Below are 19,523 nucleotides of genomic sequence, written 5' to 3' on the forward strand. Positions count from 1 at the left end.
ATCTTCTACACTAAGATCGGAATATGTTTTCTTTCACTAGTAGGAAGCTATGCCTTGTGTGCTATGTTACATTCACCCCGGGAAAAAGATTTCAACGCAAACGAGACGCGAGGTGAAAATAATTTTATAATAAACAAGCTACTTTAAAACAGCCAGACATTTAAGTTTTTAATGAAAAATCCGTCTCGCCCACATCTTTCTGTAGTAAAATACTACAAATTATCGTTTCAAGATCTTTTCGCTCCAACTGTGGGATTTCGTATTTACATACCCATTGCTATTTCAACTACTTCATACTAGTTGGTAGGTTTCTTCTCGTAAGCGAGAATAAGCTTTGGAGATAAATAAGTGCAGTTACAATTTTTGAGAGACAATCGAGGTATTTTGAGATTTAAAATTCGAATGGGGATTAGTGTTAGTACTTTAAGGCAGCATATAAGCGGTATTAATGTGGTTTAACAAATAAAATCATCGAAATGTATTGTAATTAATTTAAAACTTTTTATTGGGAAAAATAATGCATAATTATTTTTTTTGTGATTCATATCGTTCAATTTGGATTACCCACATTGCGCAGGCAGGTGAGTAGTATTCGGGGAAACATTATTTGCGAATTGTACTTATTGTGGACTCGTGACTTAATCAGGAGTATCTTTGAGTTGACGTACTGAGTGATTAATCCATTGCTTAAACTGAAACTAAGTTTCGAAGTAAGTAATTATAGGTTTTTTAAATGACTATATTTTAAAGTTATTTTAATATCTTCTCGTAGATAGCTTACTCCATACAATAATATATCAGCCCTGTATTATATATTGTCCCACTGTTGGGCACGGGCCTCCTCTACTACTGAGAGGGATTAGGCCTTAGTCCACCACGCTAGCCTAGTGCGGATTGGTAGACTTCACACACCCTCGAAATTCCCATAGATAACTTCTCAGGTATGCAAGGTTTCTTCACAACGTTTTCCTTCACCGTGAAAGCAAGCAAATGCACAAAGAATACACACATAATTATTTTGAAAAGTCAGAGGTGTGTGCTCTTGGGATTTGAACCTGCGGACATTCGTCTCGCGAGTCCGTTCCACAATCAACTAGGCTATCGCCGCTTACTCCGTGTACATATTATAAATGCGAATGTTTTCAAATAATATGTGGATGTATGTTAGGAGTAAGTGAAGCCGCGAGCAACACCCACTAATTATATCCATGATGCTCTGCGCCAGCTTCACGACGTATGAGTAAATGGCGCACGACATGTACGAGTATATAAAACTATTTAACAAAATATTAAACCGCCTTCAAAAAACATTAAATGCTAAAAATAATTTAATTTAACAAGTTACCGATTTTGTAGTCGGTGACTAATTAAAATGAATCATTTTCTTCATACATTTGTTAATTTATTTAACTAGCTTATTTAGCATTTTTATTAATACAAAAATCACACTGTCAACCATTTAGTGATTACTATATTCTAATATCTTCTACTAGATGTCTGATGCTTATCTAGCCGATTAAGTTAAATTGAACATTATGATTATGACCTTAAGTCCATTTTAGTTTAACTTATTGGTTTGTCTTTTTACGCAGGAACAGTTTCTTTTATCGAAGGCACGGAAAGTGGCATCACTGCGCCTAATGGTATGCGAGGAAATGTCCAAAAACATATTGATCTGCAAGATATCTCCGAACGGTCACCACAGTAGGGCTGGTAGGCTTAAATACCTTTTCACGCTCTGCTTGAAGGACTCCAAGTCGTAGGGGAGGGAACACATATGCTGGCGAACTGTTTCACAGCTTAATGGTGTGGCAGAAAAATGAATTACTGAGTATTTTAGTTGGAGCTGGTATGACAGAGAACACGAAGCTGTGGTTCCGCATGCCAGCACGCGTGGTTCTGTTTTAGAAGAAGATGGAATAAGAGTAAACAATTGTCATGATTTTTGCGTTTTTTACTAAAGAGATGTAGATATTCAAAATAGTTTCATTACTTTCTACATGAAAAATTCATGTACGAATTTACAACATTATGTATTAGCTTACATTTTTTATATATAACCACGGCATGGTGACCCGAGAGATGATTACCTGATGATTACGACATAATTATGCCAGCCTGTTGGAATAGGATATACACAGGCTGATGCCGGAATGCGACACAGTTACGTGGGCAACTATGGCGGGTTTAACACCTTGTGTGCGGTAGGCGATATCCGGGCGAATATAAAATATATTCTACTACCAGTATAAGGGGTTTAACTGTGTGTGTAATCTTCTTTGTAAGGTTACTGAACAAATGATCAAAATCTTTTATTAATACACAGTCAAAGTCTGTGTATAACATAGAGTATATTTAATATGATTTAATAATTTTTATTCTAGAAAAAGATTTTGACGTGAACGGAGCCGCGAGATAATGTTAAAGAAAAGAAAACCAAGAAATTACGACATCAAGATTTACAGGGAGTGAAAACCCGAACTACGTAAAGCATGCGCACACGCATCCACACATATTCCACTATTAATCAGGTCCCATTTAGGTCACAATGCATCTCACACACGTTTCAGACTCTGCACTTTGGGTAAATCATGATTCACATATTCTTATATACATAGTCAGACGGTGGATTTTTCTAAAATATGTGTGTAATAAAATCGACCACGTGGGAGTAGAACCCGAGCAAAGTGTGTTCCGTATTCCATAAGTTTTTATTATTCGTCAAGATATCTATCTACTAAACTAAAACACATTCTACGAATATTTTTGTCCGCGATCTATAACGTTTCAAAACTAGATCTGTTTAGAGTAAATAATATTTTACGTGAAAAACGTTTTCGTGAAACCAAAATTGAGAAGGGGGAGTGTAAAGTCTAAAGTAGGTTGGGCATTTGGAGATGATGGATGATAGGAGACTGACAAAGAGGATATATAAGGCGAATGTGGATGGAAGAGCCGGTAGGAGTCGACCGCACCGAACCTTCGAATGTTAGATATCTGACATTCTCAGTTCTAGGTTAAAAGTACCCTGAACCGGCGGGAATGCATGAAAAGATTTATAAAGGTGGAGGAAGCGCGAGAAGTATCCCAGAATCGTGCACAGTGGCAATCCATAGTCTCTGCCTACCCCTATGGGATTAAGGCGTCATACTATATATATACTATTATACTTAATGTACAGGTGCAAAATTTTTATCTACAAACATGTTGTTGTATATGGTATAGTGACACTGCTACTGGCCAGTTTTTATCATATACGGGGCAAACGACCATCCGATACACCCGATGGTAAGTGATCACCGCCGCTTATGAACATCTGCAATATCAGAGGCAATAAATTCATTCTCGGTCCCCTAAAGGTGAGAAATTACTCTTGTTTTGAAGGTACCCATGTCGTATCTGTTCCGATATGCTGCTGATGGCGATTGGTTCCATAGCTTTCTAAATATATTTAACATAACCAAGGTAAATGTTTTTTATATGTTCCATACAATTAATTATGTTTGTGGTAACCCAAACTCACTCCACCTTTAAATTGAATTCAATCCGTGAAGAGGCTTCTAGGGGGGTTGAACCGCGAACAAACCTACTCGAGTATAAATTCCAATCCCACACAACTCGAGATTATTGAAATCAATTTCTCGATGAGGTAATCAGGTCTAGGACTCTGTCACTAACATGACCCATTATAAGGTATTAATAGCACTTAGCAACAGAACAATGCACAATAATGATTAATAGGGAAAGACATACGTCACAAGTGGTGCGCACGCGCATCGCCGCGGGCTGAGCCGTTATGATGTGTCGTCGAAGTATAAAACAACGTAAAACTATTACCACTTTCAGTCAGAACACAATTTTTGTCTGTTACACTTTATTGTTATTGTGCATTTGTGGATTTAACAAGCGTGCTGTGTCGTGAATTGTTGTAAGTAATTTTATATCCTGCTTCCGGTTTTAAAATTCCCGCTAAAATGGCTAGCTTTCATTTGTGGTGGTAAAGTCTATGTATGGAATAGTCGGGGTTTATAGCGTTTATCGCTTCTTCCTAGCTGTGGAAGGTCCCGGGTTCGATGCCTGGCAACATTTGTGTGATCCTACCTAAACAGATATGCTCGTTAAGCGAATTGTTAAACATACTTTTAAAGTTTTACCGCGCCGATCCCACGTGAGACAAGGGTAGTAGAAGAAGAAAGTAGAAAACATTTCGGATCACCAAGAAGGTGCTGGGATATCCGAGAAAGGTTCATGAAAGGCAGGTACAATTTCAGACCAGAACCTAACCCATGGTGTATAAAAACCTATCAGTTCCGGCTCAACTGACGTAAAAATATAGTGTGGACAATTATCTGTCACTGCCAAGAATTGCAGTTTCCAGTGGTCTTCTATTGTATTATATTTTCTTCTGTTACACAATATGGACATACTCATTTGTTTATAATATTCTTGTAAGTTCGGCAAGTCTACTACCTAACGCTCATTGTGAGATATATATAAATAACTTACCTCGTTCGTAGCCACTGCATTCCTGTAGGCCACGATAGATAGTGGCACGCAAAATTAAACTCAGTGAATCTAAACAGAAAGTTTAATGTCATGGAACCTAAACTCTCAGTAGAGATACGATCTATAACTTTTTTAGTATTTTCGCTGCTGCGTATAGTTTCGGGTATGTCTACTTATGCATACTATAAATATTTTCCCTGGAGTTGTAGTAGTAGTACTACTTATAATTTTAATTTGCCTGTACTTATGAAAATTAATAAGTTCAGTCTTTATTCGCTTTTCTTATAGATATTTTTATCATGTAAAAAATATTGCAGTAATGATGACTTAGGCAATGATTTTGGAATGCAATATTAAAACAGTTGCTCGCTGAAGTTACTATATAAATACAAAATAAATTTCGACATAAAATAAAATCTTTAAAAAAAATAAAACATTGACATTTACAATTTATTTTGACTATTTATAATAAGGTGCAACAATAGTTCACTATTATGGAATCGTATACAATAGATAATTTAAACATAGCATATGAAGAGGGATAATTTATATAACATAGTTTTCACTCAATGTTCGTGTTCACGGATATAATCATTTCATGAATACGTATTTAAATAATTGTGACCCTAAAAATGCAAATTCATATAATTAATTTCCAAAAAAAAATACAGGTTGTTGTCGGATCGCGACATAGGTGTATGTTTTATATTTTGTGTTCTGTGGTCATAATCCGGGCGTTTACAAATATCCTTCAACAATTATAAACGCCACCTGCCTTAAAGGAATCAAATAGAAAAGAAAAGAGGATTAGCAATTATAGTGACTTGGCCGGATTTTGCACACAAATAAATCGAGGCAAGAATTACCATACAACATAAATTATTGTCTTTCTGAAGTCTATATTATTATGAAGAAGTAATGTTTTGTTTGTAAGTGTGTAGCGGTGAGTCTTTAATCAATAAACCATTTCTTTTAATGCCCTTAAGTAATGTTATGCTCTGTATTTTATTTTTAATTTGATGACGAAAGGGCTTTATATAATATGCAATAAAAATAAACCAGAGTATCTAATGACACAAACTAATAATTATATTTATATTCTAAATATTCAAATCGTCGAGAATTTTTAAAAAAGATATTTTCGTTAATATTTGTATTATTTTAACTAAAATGTCTTAACATTGTTTTCTTAATTTCTTACAGTCTGTCTAGACATTAACATGTTTTACTACTACATTTACGGCAATATGAAATATTTCAACTAACATTTTATTATATTCAACATTTTACATCTATTTATTGCATTTGTCAATCGCGGGAAGGTCCTATCCTAAAAAAAACTTCCACTAAGAACTTTTTTAGATGAAAGGTATCCCAAGTTTTATTTAACAAAATCGTCCATCTGTGTGCCAAATATCGTCCTAATCCATTCGAAGATTAATGCGTTTAGCTCGAACATACCAAAATATTGATAAACTTTTAATCACATTATTTCTTAGTACTTTATACATAGTATGTACTAGTGGACTTAAAGCAAAAGGCATTCTACCAAACAATGAGGTGGTTTGGATGGCTCCGCGCAGCCATTTTACTTCGACAAGATACCCTAGAGTCATTCTATATGCTCCAAAGAAGGCCACCACGGATTTTGGTGGGTATACATAGGGTTAGGAACTCGGTCATCGATATATATGTACTACGTACTAGATTTGGCTTTCCGAACATTCATTGTGTTCAACTGAATTGAACTGTAATCCATTCAAACTGACTTTAGTATGGTGTCTATATTGAGAGCTAGTGGTTGTGTTCGGAGTGGCGCTTATAATATAAGAACTTAAGTCTAAAATTAAACCTGGATGTGAATAAAAATATTACTGAAATAAATAAAATTATTTGTTGTTCAAGTAAATAAATAGGCTATAACAGTGACGTTTTGCCATTTTAGTTCTGATTTTGAACAAATTGTTTATATGGACGTTCGTATCTATATAATATACGTCAATGGACTCGATACAATACTCGCTCGAATGCTTTTTTCCCGTTTGTCGACACTGAGCCATAAGACCGGTGAAACCAACATAACCGTTCCAGTACCCCTAAGTGGTAGAGTACACGCGTTTTTTCCCCGTGAAAAAAAGAAATAAAACACAACGGTTAAAACAGTTCACGGATCGTTTATAATAGTAATGTTTGTGTTACAGGTATGACGCTGGTATGTGAAATCAGGAACTCTATTCATCAGTAACTGCACCATGTCGAAGGAGACTAGTATTAAGGTCAGTTTTCATATTTTCAGCACTTTTTTAGTATCGCTATAATTTCACAATGATTGTTTTACTATAATTACACAATGATTTTGGCTGATGTTAAGTAATCAGTACTAACCAAGGCTGTGGAGATGTTCTGAATTTTTTTTTGATAGAGAAATAGGAAATGCCAATAGGATGATTTCCGGTTATGTCAGATGTTGTGATAGGATATATTTTGTATTCGCCCGGATAGCGACTACCGTACGCAAGGTGTTAAAACTCGTTGTAATAGCCCACGTAGTGTGTCGCGTTCCGGGATCAGCCTATATCCGGTTCCAACAGGCCGGCATAATTGTGTCAACTCCCGAGAGGTAATCATTTCTCGTCAGTTGATATTCTATTGGCCTCCACTCCACTTACAGGTGCAGTGCGGTCACTGCTGGGGCCGTATACAAAAAAACTCAAAATTTTCAAAATAATTCGTATTCTCTACCTAATATTGATTTCTTGATTGTCGTTTTGTTTAACTTCCTGACGTCAATGCATAGCTATCGTAATCAGTATACCATTTAATTTGAATAACAAAAACATTTGAGTATTTTCTTACTCCTGTGTATACACTTTGTGGTGTTACTAATGTTGTCTTCCGAAACTAATTAAGACTAAAGGATGAACTTGAAGATTGCCAGTACGGAGTTCGTGTTTGAACTTCTAATTGTTGAGGTGAGGTTCCGATATTGAAAAATGTGCGCCTGTCCAAAAGTACCCGCAAAGGCACCCAAAACCTAGAATTTTATGTATTTTATATCTTTACACTTTGTTTGTCACTCTAAGATATCAGTTTTATAAGTAAATATTTTGGTATTACTATGGAGTATTAGTATTATACCAGGTTTTTAACAGAACTAAGAAGTATATTTAAAAAGGAAATTGAAACGAGATAAGCATAATGTTGTTCTTCTGAGGATAACTCCACACCATGTAGACTGTGAATCTTTATTTAACTTTTAATAACACAAAACCAAGATCAATGCCAAAAACGTTTACTAATAAGTGGACATCAATAGATGGAGGAAGACTCCGGCAGCCATGAGAGTCAGTTCAACCTGGACGGCATCCTGAGCGAGCTGGGCAGCTTCGGCAAGTACCAGCTGCTGCTGCTGTTCCTCTTGGCCTTCCGGGACTCCTTCCTCGCCATGTGCAATTTCAACTACGTGTTCACTGCTGCTGAAGTCGGTTATAGGTGAGTTCTATTTCAATAAAACAATACTCTACTCCAAAGGGAATACTAAGGCTCCATGCAGACGCGTGGAGCCCCTATTTTAGGAGACGACATAAATTACGGCTATGAGTAGTCAATGTTTTGTTTTATGCGATTTCCATCAAACTATAAGTTGTATCTATTAATGGGCACACACAACATCACGCATTTATCCCCGAAGGGGTATGTACAGGTGCAACCAGGGCACTCACTTTTTGCCAAGTGTATTCCATCCTATGATATGATATTACTTTGCCCGACTCGAAATTAATGGGTAAATTCATTAATATTTGATTATATTGTGAAAAAACAAAAATATCTTATATTGCCGTATAAGATTTTTAGTTCATAATAATTGGAAATATAAATGAGAAAAAGTAAGTAAGGACGTTTTAATTTCCGAACTGAATTAGAAAGAGTAATATCTCTTTATTATGAAGTTATATTTTTACATGGTATGGTTAAGAATTCAATAACAGGTTACGAAATATCCGCACTACATAATATATTTATAAAACATAAAGAAATAATAAATGGTTATATAATAACCATGAAAAATGCATAACCTTGGCGCGGGCGTCTGTGTTTTTCAAATATTATTGATTATAATTAGTTTATGAATGGAGTTTTGCTGTAACGGCTTGGAAGTCGCGTCTTTATCCATTCATTAATATAAACTGAGGAAGAGCACGTCACGTCGTTTTTTCGTGGCATAGTAAAATGTACCTCATAATATGTACAGTACAGTGTAGTTTAAAATGGAGGCCTACAAAAGCCTTTGCTTCTCTTAACGGATGAGAAATGATATCGGCTATTGACTTTCCTAACATGCATTATGACTGGTTTTTACTATTAAAATATATATCTTTAACCATTTATATATAAATAGAAAGAGCCATTCTACATAGGCACTCTTTCTTTCAATAATAAAGTAATTTTCAAATCTCGTGTAAAGTTGTCATAAATTTTTTATGTACATTTATGCAACCATATCACGTGGTGTACTCCACGGCCATCGCATGCACGGGTGGTATCGAATGACATAATAAAACACACGATAAATGAGTTTACGCGTCCAAAACTTACTAAAATATATGTACGGCCCATAGTCGTAAACTGTAGTAGGCAACACAAGTGAAAATCGCGGCGCTATAATATTACTTATGACGTGTAAAAGGCAAAGGAGATAGATCTAGAGCACCTGGTGAAGGGTATTTATTTATATTAGGTATAGCCAGTGTAATTACTGAACGTTCTGAGGAACTACAAGTATTATAGTACCTTAGAATGCTCAGTGGAGTATGATTACTTCCTAACGAAAATTCGGCGGCCGGCGGTCAATCTCAATATACACATAGCGAAGTGGATGCACTACTACATACCCCTTCGAAGACAAAGGCATCGAGTGTATTTGTGCGCAACCTTTCGATATTTGATACTCCCATTTGTCTCATTGCTTTAACATTATCGTTAATACAATATTGTTTTATTGATAGTTTGTTTTAGTTTTTAAAATTAAAATAATTTTCGGATTCTATCGCGGTATTGGTGTTTTATTTTCTCCCGACGTTTCGAAGACTTTGCAGCCTTCATGGTCACGGGGGGGACTGAGGTGTTGTTCATCCGTAAAGTCAAAGTTACAATATCTACCTACATTTTACAATTATACAACTTTTTTAAAATTTTACCTGTTGGTGGTCCGATCTACGCTGAATGAGCTCACAGTGTCTTGAAAATTTTAAAAAAAGTTGTATAATTAAAAAAGTTGTATAATTGTAAAATGTAGGTAGATATTGTAACTTTGACTTTACGGATGAACAACACCTCAGTCCCCCCCGTGACCATGAAGGCTGCAAAGTCTTCGAAACGTCGGGAGAAAATAAAACACCAATACCGCGATAGAAACCGAAAATTAGGTTAATTTCAATGTCTAACATTCGCGTAAACATAAAAAATCATTATGTTTTAGTTTTTGTTTGGAATAAGCCTTAGAATACAATGCTTGCTTCTTTCTTATACGGGCATAATCTAAAGTGTACCAAATTTGTCTACTATCACAAAGAAGATAAAAAAGAAAAGCCCCATCGTAATGTTTACCATTATTATTGTGTTTGGTACGTTAGTGACTGCATTAGTTAAAAATAATACAACTATTTATTATTGTACATATTTAATAGGTTAATTATATTATTGTTTACTGTTGTATATTTAGATGAATCGAAACAATCATTTGCATTATCGTGAGAACATCACGGATGTAGTCATTAATAAGTGACGCCGTATGCTCGTAACAATGTAAACAAGAAACAACCAAAATGCCTCAATCATAGTATCCATACTTTGCAAGTCAGACCCTGCAAGAATCTTTTTTCAAGGATAGCTCCAATAGATGGTAGGGTGTCGTATGTGAGAGATTGTCTTGCCTAGCAATGGTATGCTATCATTTGTATTCGGTTTGAATCTAAGAACATTGTAGTATAAAGGAAAATGGTATTAAATAAAACTTAAACAAATAATTACCCGACCAGGAATTGAAATCTAGGACCTAGAGCATAATCAGTACACGCCGCCACTACACTAAAGCGGCTTTATAATAATACTAAAAATATTCTTTCACAGATGTGAAGTACCAGAGTGTGAGCTCTCTACCACAAAATTCAACGACACATGGACTTCCTTCGCTTTGCCGAATGTTTCCAACACATGCTATCGAATGGCGCCTCAGTATGCATCAAACGGCAATTACACAGAACAGGACGAGCGATGGTTGTCGATATGGTCCCGCAATGAGACGTGTTCGCCTGAACACTTCAGTAACAGAACTATGCCATGCCAGAAAATTGTTTACGAAGACTACAACAGTATTGTGGCTGAGGTAAGTTCTTTATGTAACTAGCTCACTGACTATTACTGAACTCCAAATAGATGCTCTGCTGGTAGCATATTTCGCACGTTGAAAACAAAGGTGGCATTATACGAAATTTGACGGTATTGAGTTAGAGCGATATTAATAATCGCTGAAGACTGGACACGAACTGAATTAGTGTCAGTTTATGTTTAACGAATAAACACAAAACTTAAAAGTATGAAGAGACACTTGTGACATCTAGTGATACCCTAAGTGACCTATTAAGAAATGGATCTTTGGATATTATGACGTAGTTTTTTCTGCGGATTTCAAATGTCGCTCTAACTCAATACCGTCAAATTTTGTATACTGCCACTTTTGTTTTCAACGTGCGATTTGTGTATGCTCGGATAACGACCACTACACCGCCATACAAAGTGTAAATAATAATTTGTAAAACCCGTTACAGTAACCCATGATATGTGTCGCGTTCTAGGATTAGTCTCGTGTACATTCATTTCAAACAAGCCAACATAATCATATCGACAGGCCACAGGTAATCTCTCGTTACTCTATCTTGTCCCTATTCCGCTTACCATCAGGTGCAGCGAGGTCACTTTACCGTGCCCGAATAAAAAAGGGCTTTCAAAAACCTAGTTGAGGAAAACCCAAGCTAGATGTTCCTTCTGAAAACACAAAAAAGTTGTTTTGAAGTTATTTGGTTAATATGGCTTCCAACAGTCCTTATTTCATTTCTTTGGATTTTATACCATACACTTTTAATTTTTATTGCCAGTGGCCTCCTTAAAATTCCTTTTAGAATGCAGTCCTGGGCAAAAGTATTTTCACCATTTGCAACTAACAAAATATCTGTTCGTAATATTGCATTTATATTAAGTATTACTTAATTTAATTTTTCATGTAGATAGCAATAATCAAATCAAAATAAATTGCCAAATTAGCCAGCAATTTACCGCATTTATTGTCTTCCAAATAAAATGTACAATTTGCAACGATTTGCCTAAAATTACGACAGTTAAAGACGTATTGTTAACTGCAGTTAGCCGTTTCAGTAATTTATCACTTACCATTGTTTTGTATAGAACGTTGACACTTTTATTCTTGACATTGACATTTTAACCGACTTCTAAAAGGTAGAGTCTATAATAGACTCGTATTTAGATTGAATCGATCCCAATTTAAATTATTCTGTTGTTGGTTGAAACATTGATAACTTCATTTTAGACTCCAAGACGATAGCACATTCTAAAAGTGGGTAGTGCCAACATAAATCAACGCAAGTTACAATAGCAATAGTCATCAGTAATAGTAGAGTACTCAGGAGAGTCATTACCGAGTCATCGTGACTCGTTTCACATTGTTTATGCTACGTTTGATGGTTCTATCGTCGGGCGTAGCATGTGGATCATCGTACTCGTTTTAACTGACTGTACAAGAAGTTGTGTTGAGTTGAAGGTAGAACTATCTTATAGAGATATAATTACATTGCCGTCTCACCGGACTATGAGAGTGAAGGAACAGAGAGTGCATCTGTGTATAGCGCATACACTTGCGCACTATATGTTCTACGTATGTACTTGGCTGGTTTCCGTTGAGATTGGTCGTCTTGGCCAAAATTCAGGTTCGGAAGGAATCAAAGAGATATGAAGTAAATTATATAAAGGTTGGATTTAACATGACTTTTGTAGTGGAGGGTATGTCAGGCAAAACCTGTATTTTCTGTATTAAAAAATAACTAGTTTAGTTATATTTGAAGTCAATTTTAAAATCCACAAAATTTTGCAGCCTTGTTTTGCAAATCGAAGCCAATACCCCACACTCAGAGATATATGCCACGACACCAACGAGATATTTTGTATAATAAATAACTACAATAATCATATTTTTGTATAATGAGGCGAGTATTGTCAATGGGCAGCTATAGTCTCTACTCTTCGGTAATAGCGGTCATTGTCAGGGTCGTGGGTTCGAGTCACGTGCCGCGCCGCGTCGTAGTGACAGAGGAAGCGCTGAATCAAAACACGCAAATTATAGCGCTTTACCGCAATTCGTGACCATTATGTGCCGTTTATGTACTCAAAGGGTTTAGACGTCATCTTTGTTATATATTTTATGATACAGAATGTAAACAAGCGAGTTGTTCGCCCGATGGTAAATGATCTAGTTTCTTAAATTTTTACTATAAAGACAATAGACATAATTAAGTAGCCTTATTATATTGCACACAATATGTATTTTTGACAAAAAAGCGTGTATCTTTCGATTCAAAAATAATCAGTGTAATTACAGGGAATTATAACAATAAACACACACCTCAGAATATGCATATAAACCTTAGGCCGTAGACTTTAGAACTACAGTGATATAAATGTATGTTTTCCAGTTCGACCTGGGCTGTGAGCCGTGGAAAAGGACGCTCATCGGCACCGTCCACAGCCTTGGACTCGTGTTCTCCTTCATCGTGTCAGGACTCATCTCAGACAGGTAAGAAATACTGACTATTGGGATTTTTATTGTATACAAATTTAACAGACGGTGGAAATAGGAGCAGGGCGTTATGCTCAATCACTGTTGGACATTGACAACATTAAAAGGCTTCGAACAAACATTGTTTGATGATATTGAACATTGTAGCCAGTGTAACTTCTGGACTTCTGAGCGCAGTGGAATATTAAACAATACTTTGTAATTGAAGGTGTTTTTACTGTTTATGGGTGGTCGTATTGCTTAGCATCAAGCAAACGGCAAGTATATCTCGTCATTGAAAGCAATAAAAAAACTACAAGCATTTAGCTCGGCAGGTAAAATTAAGTTGCAACTTCTTAGATCACAGCAGGTTCATCGCCGGAAACTGTCGAAACGAATTATATTATAGGATATTAAAATGCCAAAAATATTTTCCTCTAGGGGTAATTGGCGTATTCCCAAAAATCTTGAAACGTATTCTAGTGTTAGGAAAAGGTGTTTTCCTCAATTGACTCACGATTCAAAACAAAGACAAGAGAATAAAAGACTCGTATCTGTCTGCCGACAGCGCGTGGTCATGAATAACTATGTCCAGTTGTGTCACCTGAATGTCAATATATGGGAAACAACGCCCTTTACAAAACGCCGGTGAAGTTAAAGGCACCTAAATGACATGACAGTCTAGGGTTCAGTGCGCGAACTTCAAGTTCTAACATGAAATTTTATTTATGTCCATATTTTATGTACATAATACGTGGTTTACGAAATTGATTTTTTATATACATATATGACATTCTTTGTACTTTATATACGGAGACCATTACGCTCACAAACTAGAATATTGCAAAAAAAACAAAGTGCATACCCAAAGAGCTGGACTCTTTCTTGAGAGAGCCTACCTTCCCAGTAAATAATAATAAACAATATCCATCATAATAGACTCCCACGATACTCAGCATTAATTGTAAGAAGTTTCCTCTAGAGAGCTATTTAATAACCACACGTGACTTAGTTGGAAGTGTTAATGAAGCGTTTACATTTTGTATTAAACAATAAATGCATTAAGACTACTTATATTTATTAAAGTATAAACGACGCAAAAATTACGGTAAATAAAATTGTAAAGTAGAAATGTCACGGAACCCGATACACTTGTCAGAAATATCCGTCAAATTCAAGTGAATCGAATTTCCGAAAACCTTTCAAAACGCTAACTGGAAAGACGTCACTGTTACATCACTATTGTTATTTTATTTTTACCTCGCTGAGCACTGTATTTACCGGTTTGACATTGTACATTATTGGATAATTGTAAAAAAGTAACATTTAAGTAGAAATGGAACGTTATGATGATGTAAATTATGAGATTTGGAATTGGAATGCGCCACTTAACTATTGCTTCTAAAACACACACACACGGATTTATAAATTTTCTTCCCTCTCATCTAATACCTCCATCGTAAATATTTAAGTGTTCATAATTCAAATGTACTAAGGTCTTGTTTCACAGTTCCAAAATATTCTTTCGATAATAAATACAAAAGATAATTACCCAACATTGAAATGTGCTCGGGAAATTACTCTTTACAAACATCAAATTAAAAATGTAAATTTGATGCAAATTGCTAGGCGAGTATCACTCAGAGCTGACAAACTAGGCGCTAATACCGTTTATGGGTAACTTTTACAAGCGACCTACTTACTATTAAACGATAAAAACGTAACAACGGTTTACAGAGCGTGCTATTAAATCTTTTTTCCCGAGATGAACTCAATTATGATTGTTTAACTATAAGAAGGTTCGAGTACAAAACCTTTTGAATTAAATAAGGAAGAGCAATTTCGCACTTGCGTAAATTAAATCAAATAAAAACGATAAATAGAGGTTGGAACAAACCATTTTTTTATTTGTATCATGTTCAATGGGATTTAGAACTATATTATTATTACCTCTACGTGTTTTGTAGGGAATGCAGTACCTATATAATCTTTTTAATTATAATGTTCTACAAATCGTTATGGTTATGGTTATGGTTATGGGCTCCTTTTTCCGCACTTAGCCCGTAAAAAAGTCGGGCCATTGTGCGTGACGTGCATGCCGGCTACAGAGCAAGCCAGCCTAACTCCTTCCAGAAGCGCAGGATCCTCCTGGTGTCTCCACAGGCTTCTCGGAGTGACCCCGGCGAATCGAGGATTTTTGCCCGTTGCGCAGCTACTCCTTCACATTCCAGGATGACGTGGTAAGCTGTTTCATCGGCCAACAGACATCCCCTACATAGGGGCTGTCGGTTATACCTAGAACATATAAATGTTTGTTTAGTGGGCAATGTCCAGTAATGGTACCTACGACTATGCGTGGGGATGCCCTGTCCAAAGATAAAAGGCGCTTAGTCAGACGAGAGTCCGGGTGTGGCACGGCTTCCCGGGATTGTCTGCATGTACTGATACTCGCCCATTGATCCGCGTGTAGTTTATGCGTTCTGTGACGCAGCCATGTTCTCAGCTGGTAAAAGGAGCGCCATGATTGGTTCGGGACCCAGTAAAGTCTGGTCCGATCCTCTTTTGCCAGCTCGTCAGCTGCGTCATTTCCTAGAGAGCCACTGTGCCCTTTGATCCACTGTAGGGTAACTGAGTTAGTCTTTCCTATACCCTCCAGTGCTTGGTGGCACTCTAGTATGAGCCCTGATTGAATGGTCTTGCTATCAAGGGCTCGTAATACAGCAGCGCTATCGGATACAATGCGTATTTTGTGGCCTATAAGGCCCCGCTTTTCCACTGCTCTGGCTGCCTCCGTGATGGCGACACATTCACATTGGTAGATGGAACTGTGTGCGCCTAAGGCCATTGATATCTTGATGTTAATTTCTGGTGAGAACACACCTGCCCCGATCCTGTCCTGGTCTTAGACCCATCGGTGTATATTCGCAGTTCGTGTGTGCCAGACCAGTCATGCTGTTCTTCGGTCAGCCTTACGGTGTTGTTTTTCCGAAGATATATTGTTTGGGTACCCTGTCGTTGGGAGCGGCCATCAGTGGTTTATAGTTGATGGCCTCTACCAGAATTTCGGCGTGGGCACCTATTGCTGTACCCCAGAGCTTGAGTGTCTTTAGCCTGACTGCTGCTGAGGCTGCCTCTTGTTGGATAAACAGATCCAGGGGCGGCAGTCCCAACAGGACCTCTAAAGCAGCTGTGGGTGTAGTTTTCATGCAGCCCGTTATAGCTGTACACGCTAATCTCTGAAATTGCTGCAGTTTGTTTCTAGCTGTGGATAGTTTGGTTCTGGGCCACCAGACTACAGCTCCATAGGTGGTGATTGGTCGTACCACCGCAGTATAAAGCCATCTGGCAATTTTAGGGTGTACGTCTACAAATCGTAACAATACTTTGAATCTTTTCTTTGTTAAAGCCATACAGTAGACTTGTAATTTATCTACTTTAGGACTGCTTTCTATTTTCTCTTCCAATTCCTTTAAGAACGGCAACACATTTAAAATTCTTTTGAAATGTATTGTAAATATTTAAAAGCGATAACAATCATTAATGATCGCTTGACGATCTTGTTCCTTTGCAAAAAGGAAAAGATTGAGTACATTCTGTTATTTTTGTTCCTCAGGTACGGTCGTAAGGTGGTGATAGTGGTCACACCGCTGGTGGTGGGGGTCGCTGGGCTCATCAAGTCGTTCTCAGTCAACTACTGGATGCTGCTGGTTCTGGAGTTTCTCGAGGCCGCGCTCGGTTATGGAAACGCTTCTCTGGTTCTATGTTAGTATTACCTGTATATATATCATGAAGTTTATCAAAAACATAGTTAAACTGACGAACTATTTACTACAAGAATGGCAGGAAATGTACTTTAATATAAGTAAAAAAAACAATTTTCATAACAAACTTGTACTTATATTTTTCTTACCAATTTTTATCATTCCTCATTCGATAAAGATAAAACAATAATTATTAATCAATATTACATGTCACAATACTATATTTGGAATCTTTTCTTTTCGCTAAAACTTTAACACATAATATTTCTATCTTCCAGCTTTAGAAACCGTAAGCCAAAAGCGTCGAGTAGTCTTCTCCTGCATAGTAGACATCTTGACCAGTATAGGCAGTGCCTTCTTCGGCCTGATAGCCTGGAAGGTGCCTTACTGGCGGCACATGATTAGGGCCATCTACGCGCCGCTGCTCGTGGTCGTTTTCTACATTTTCCTGGTGGATGAGGGCGTCAGGTGGCTCCTCGCCCATAACAAGAAGCACGAGGCAGTCCGAGTATTGAACAAAGTGGCTAAGATCAATAAGATAACTCTGTCACAGAAAGCGAAAGCGATGCTGATTAAAATTACCGAAGAGAGAAATAAGTCTGATGAGGTAAGATTTTTTTAATAGCTATATGACAAGCTTTGGTTCTGGTGATGAGCTTCCTGAATGAAAAGGTTGCAAGTTCCATTCCTGCACTGAGATAATCTTTATGAAACTTACGTATACCTACTTTCGTAGCTATTGCTACCATTATGCGTGGTATAGCAGCCAAAATTGCCAGTTTTTATGATACTTCAGCAGTACAATAATTACCGTAACAAAATTACGAATAAACTTAAGTTAACCAAAAATAATAATTTTAAATTTAATTACATCCTTCCTATGGAATCGTTAACGTAATTGCCTCCTGACCTCAATTCTAAATTCGCCATTCATTGTAACCTGTACTAATTCCTCTCTTTATTTACTTCACTTCTTAACACTAGATAAAATTCACACCACACTAAACAGACAAACACATAGAAACCATAATGACATAACTATTGGCACAGTAACCGAGAACTGGTAAAATTAGAAAAATGCGTGGCAGTTGACACCTTCCAAATATGCTATCATTACTGGTCTGATGTATGTAATATGCTAATTATTTGTCAAATGTTCGTTGTTTAAATAAACAATTTGAATATCATATGTGATTGAAAAGCAAATGAAACTTAGATTATGCAAGAGGATTCAGTATTATAATAATATCTTCAAGTGATGAGAGTACACACAGAATGCTTTAAACTACAACAAGTTTCATTTATTATAGGTTCGTTTTTTGTATCACGTCACCATCCGATAAAGCCAATTTATGCAGTGCCTAACTAATATTATACTAGCAATACATAATAAAACCATATCACGCCTTTATTCATGAAAAGGTGCAACTTAGGCAATCCCTTTTTGCCATGTGAGGTCCCCTTCCATGATGTGATAGGAGGTAAACCTATTTCCAGATCGACCACAAATTCTAGACTCCGAGTGGACTCTGAGCAGAAAAACAATATCACATAAAATTGTACTAAGTTGTGTAAAATTTCATATTCTACCGTTTCTTCCAGGCAAACCAATCCCCGCCACCAGAACAAGCCCACCTATTATCTGTACTCCGGTCACGCAAGATGGTGATGCGCGTCGCCCTCATAGCCGCGAGCTTCTTTTGCGCCACCTTCGTTTACAACGGCACCATCATCAACTCCACCACTATCTGGGGGAACAAGTACCTAAACTTCTCTGCTCTGCTATTGGTCGCCGTGCCCACGAGGATCGTCACGGCTTTCACGCTGATGCGGTTCGGCAGGAAGGCTCCCATCTGCGTCGCATACTCGTTGTGTGCAGCGTTTTTCATTGCGTCAGCCTTCGTCCCTAAATGTGAGTTTTAATTTGTAAATTATTCGTTTGTAACTAAAATAAAACTAAATATTTTTATTTTATATACTTCCAATTTATAATAATCCCACTTCTGCTTAACGATTCTGGGATGACTCATGAGAGGGGGAAATTGTATTCAAACTATACAGCTTGGTATTTCCAGCGATCTGGTGGGCGTCAGTGCTGTTCTACCTGGTGGGTAACATGTGCAGCAGCTACGGCATGTTCAGCATGTACGTGGTGGCCATGGAGGTGTTCCCCACCACCTCGCGCAACTCACTCACCAACATCGCCAACACGGTGGGCAGGCTTGGCTCCGTGCTCGCGCCCCAGGCTCCTTTGTTGGTAAGATACATTTTATAACACGTTACTGAATGAAACCACCAGCGCGTTATAACCTTATATTTGATCTGATCCCCGAAATAAACTAATCAAAATAAGTCGATCGTGGATTAACAAGGAATCGTTATTGGAAACGACGATAAATCCTATATATATA

The 19,523-nt window shown here is 37.1% G+C and overlaps 1 protein-coding gene across 2 annotated transcripts in view; it reads left to right on the forward strand.

Annotated features, from left to right (window-relative positions):
- LOC115440751 (organic cation transporter protein) overlaps nucleotides 1-19,523 on the forward strand; it is a 45,696-nt gene that overhangs the window by 20,869 nt on the left and 5,304 nt on the right. Inside the window, exons 1-9 of one of the 2 annotated variants that reach the window (XM_037440453.1) lie at nucleotides 3,853-3,928; nucleotides 6,708-6,782; nucleotides 7,823-7,998; nucleotides 10,636-10,891; nucleotides 13,269-13,369; nucleotides 16,965-17,113; nucleotides 17,391-17,719; nucleotides 18,715-19,024; nucleotides 19,188-19,369. In XM_037440453.1, the coding sequence (XP_037296350.1) occupies nucleotides 6,759-6,782; nucleotides 7,823-7,998; nucleotides 10,636-10,891; nucleotides 13,269-13,369; nucleotides 16,965-17,113; nucleotides 17,391-17,719; nucleotides 18,715-19,024; nucleotides 19,188-19,369 (1,527 nt within the window). In that variant the 5' untranslated portion in view covers nucleotides 3,853-3,928; nucleotides 6,708-6,758. Of the gene's footprint in view, nucleotides 1-3,852; nucleotides 3,929-6,707; nucleotides 6,783-7,822; nucleotides 7,999-10,635; nucleotides 10,892-13,268; nucleotides 13,370-16,964; nucleotides 17,114-17,390; nucleotides 17,720-18,714; nucleotides 19,025-19,187; nucleotides 19,370-19,523 lie in introns of those variants that run through there. The other variant, XM_030165193.2, reaches the window with a different exon arrangement.

This window comes from Manduca sexta, chromosome 19 (assembly GCF_014839805.1).
Source record: "Manduca sexta isolate Smith_Timp_Sample1 chromosome 19, JHU_Msex_v1.0, whole genome shotgun sequence".
Classification (NCBI taxonomy): domain Eukaryota; kingdom Metazoa; phylum Arthropoda; class Insecta; order Lepidoptera; family Sphingidae; genus Manduca; species Manduca sexta.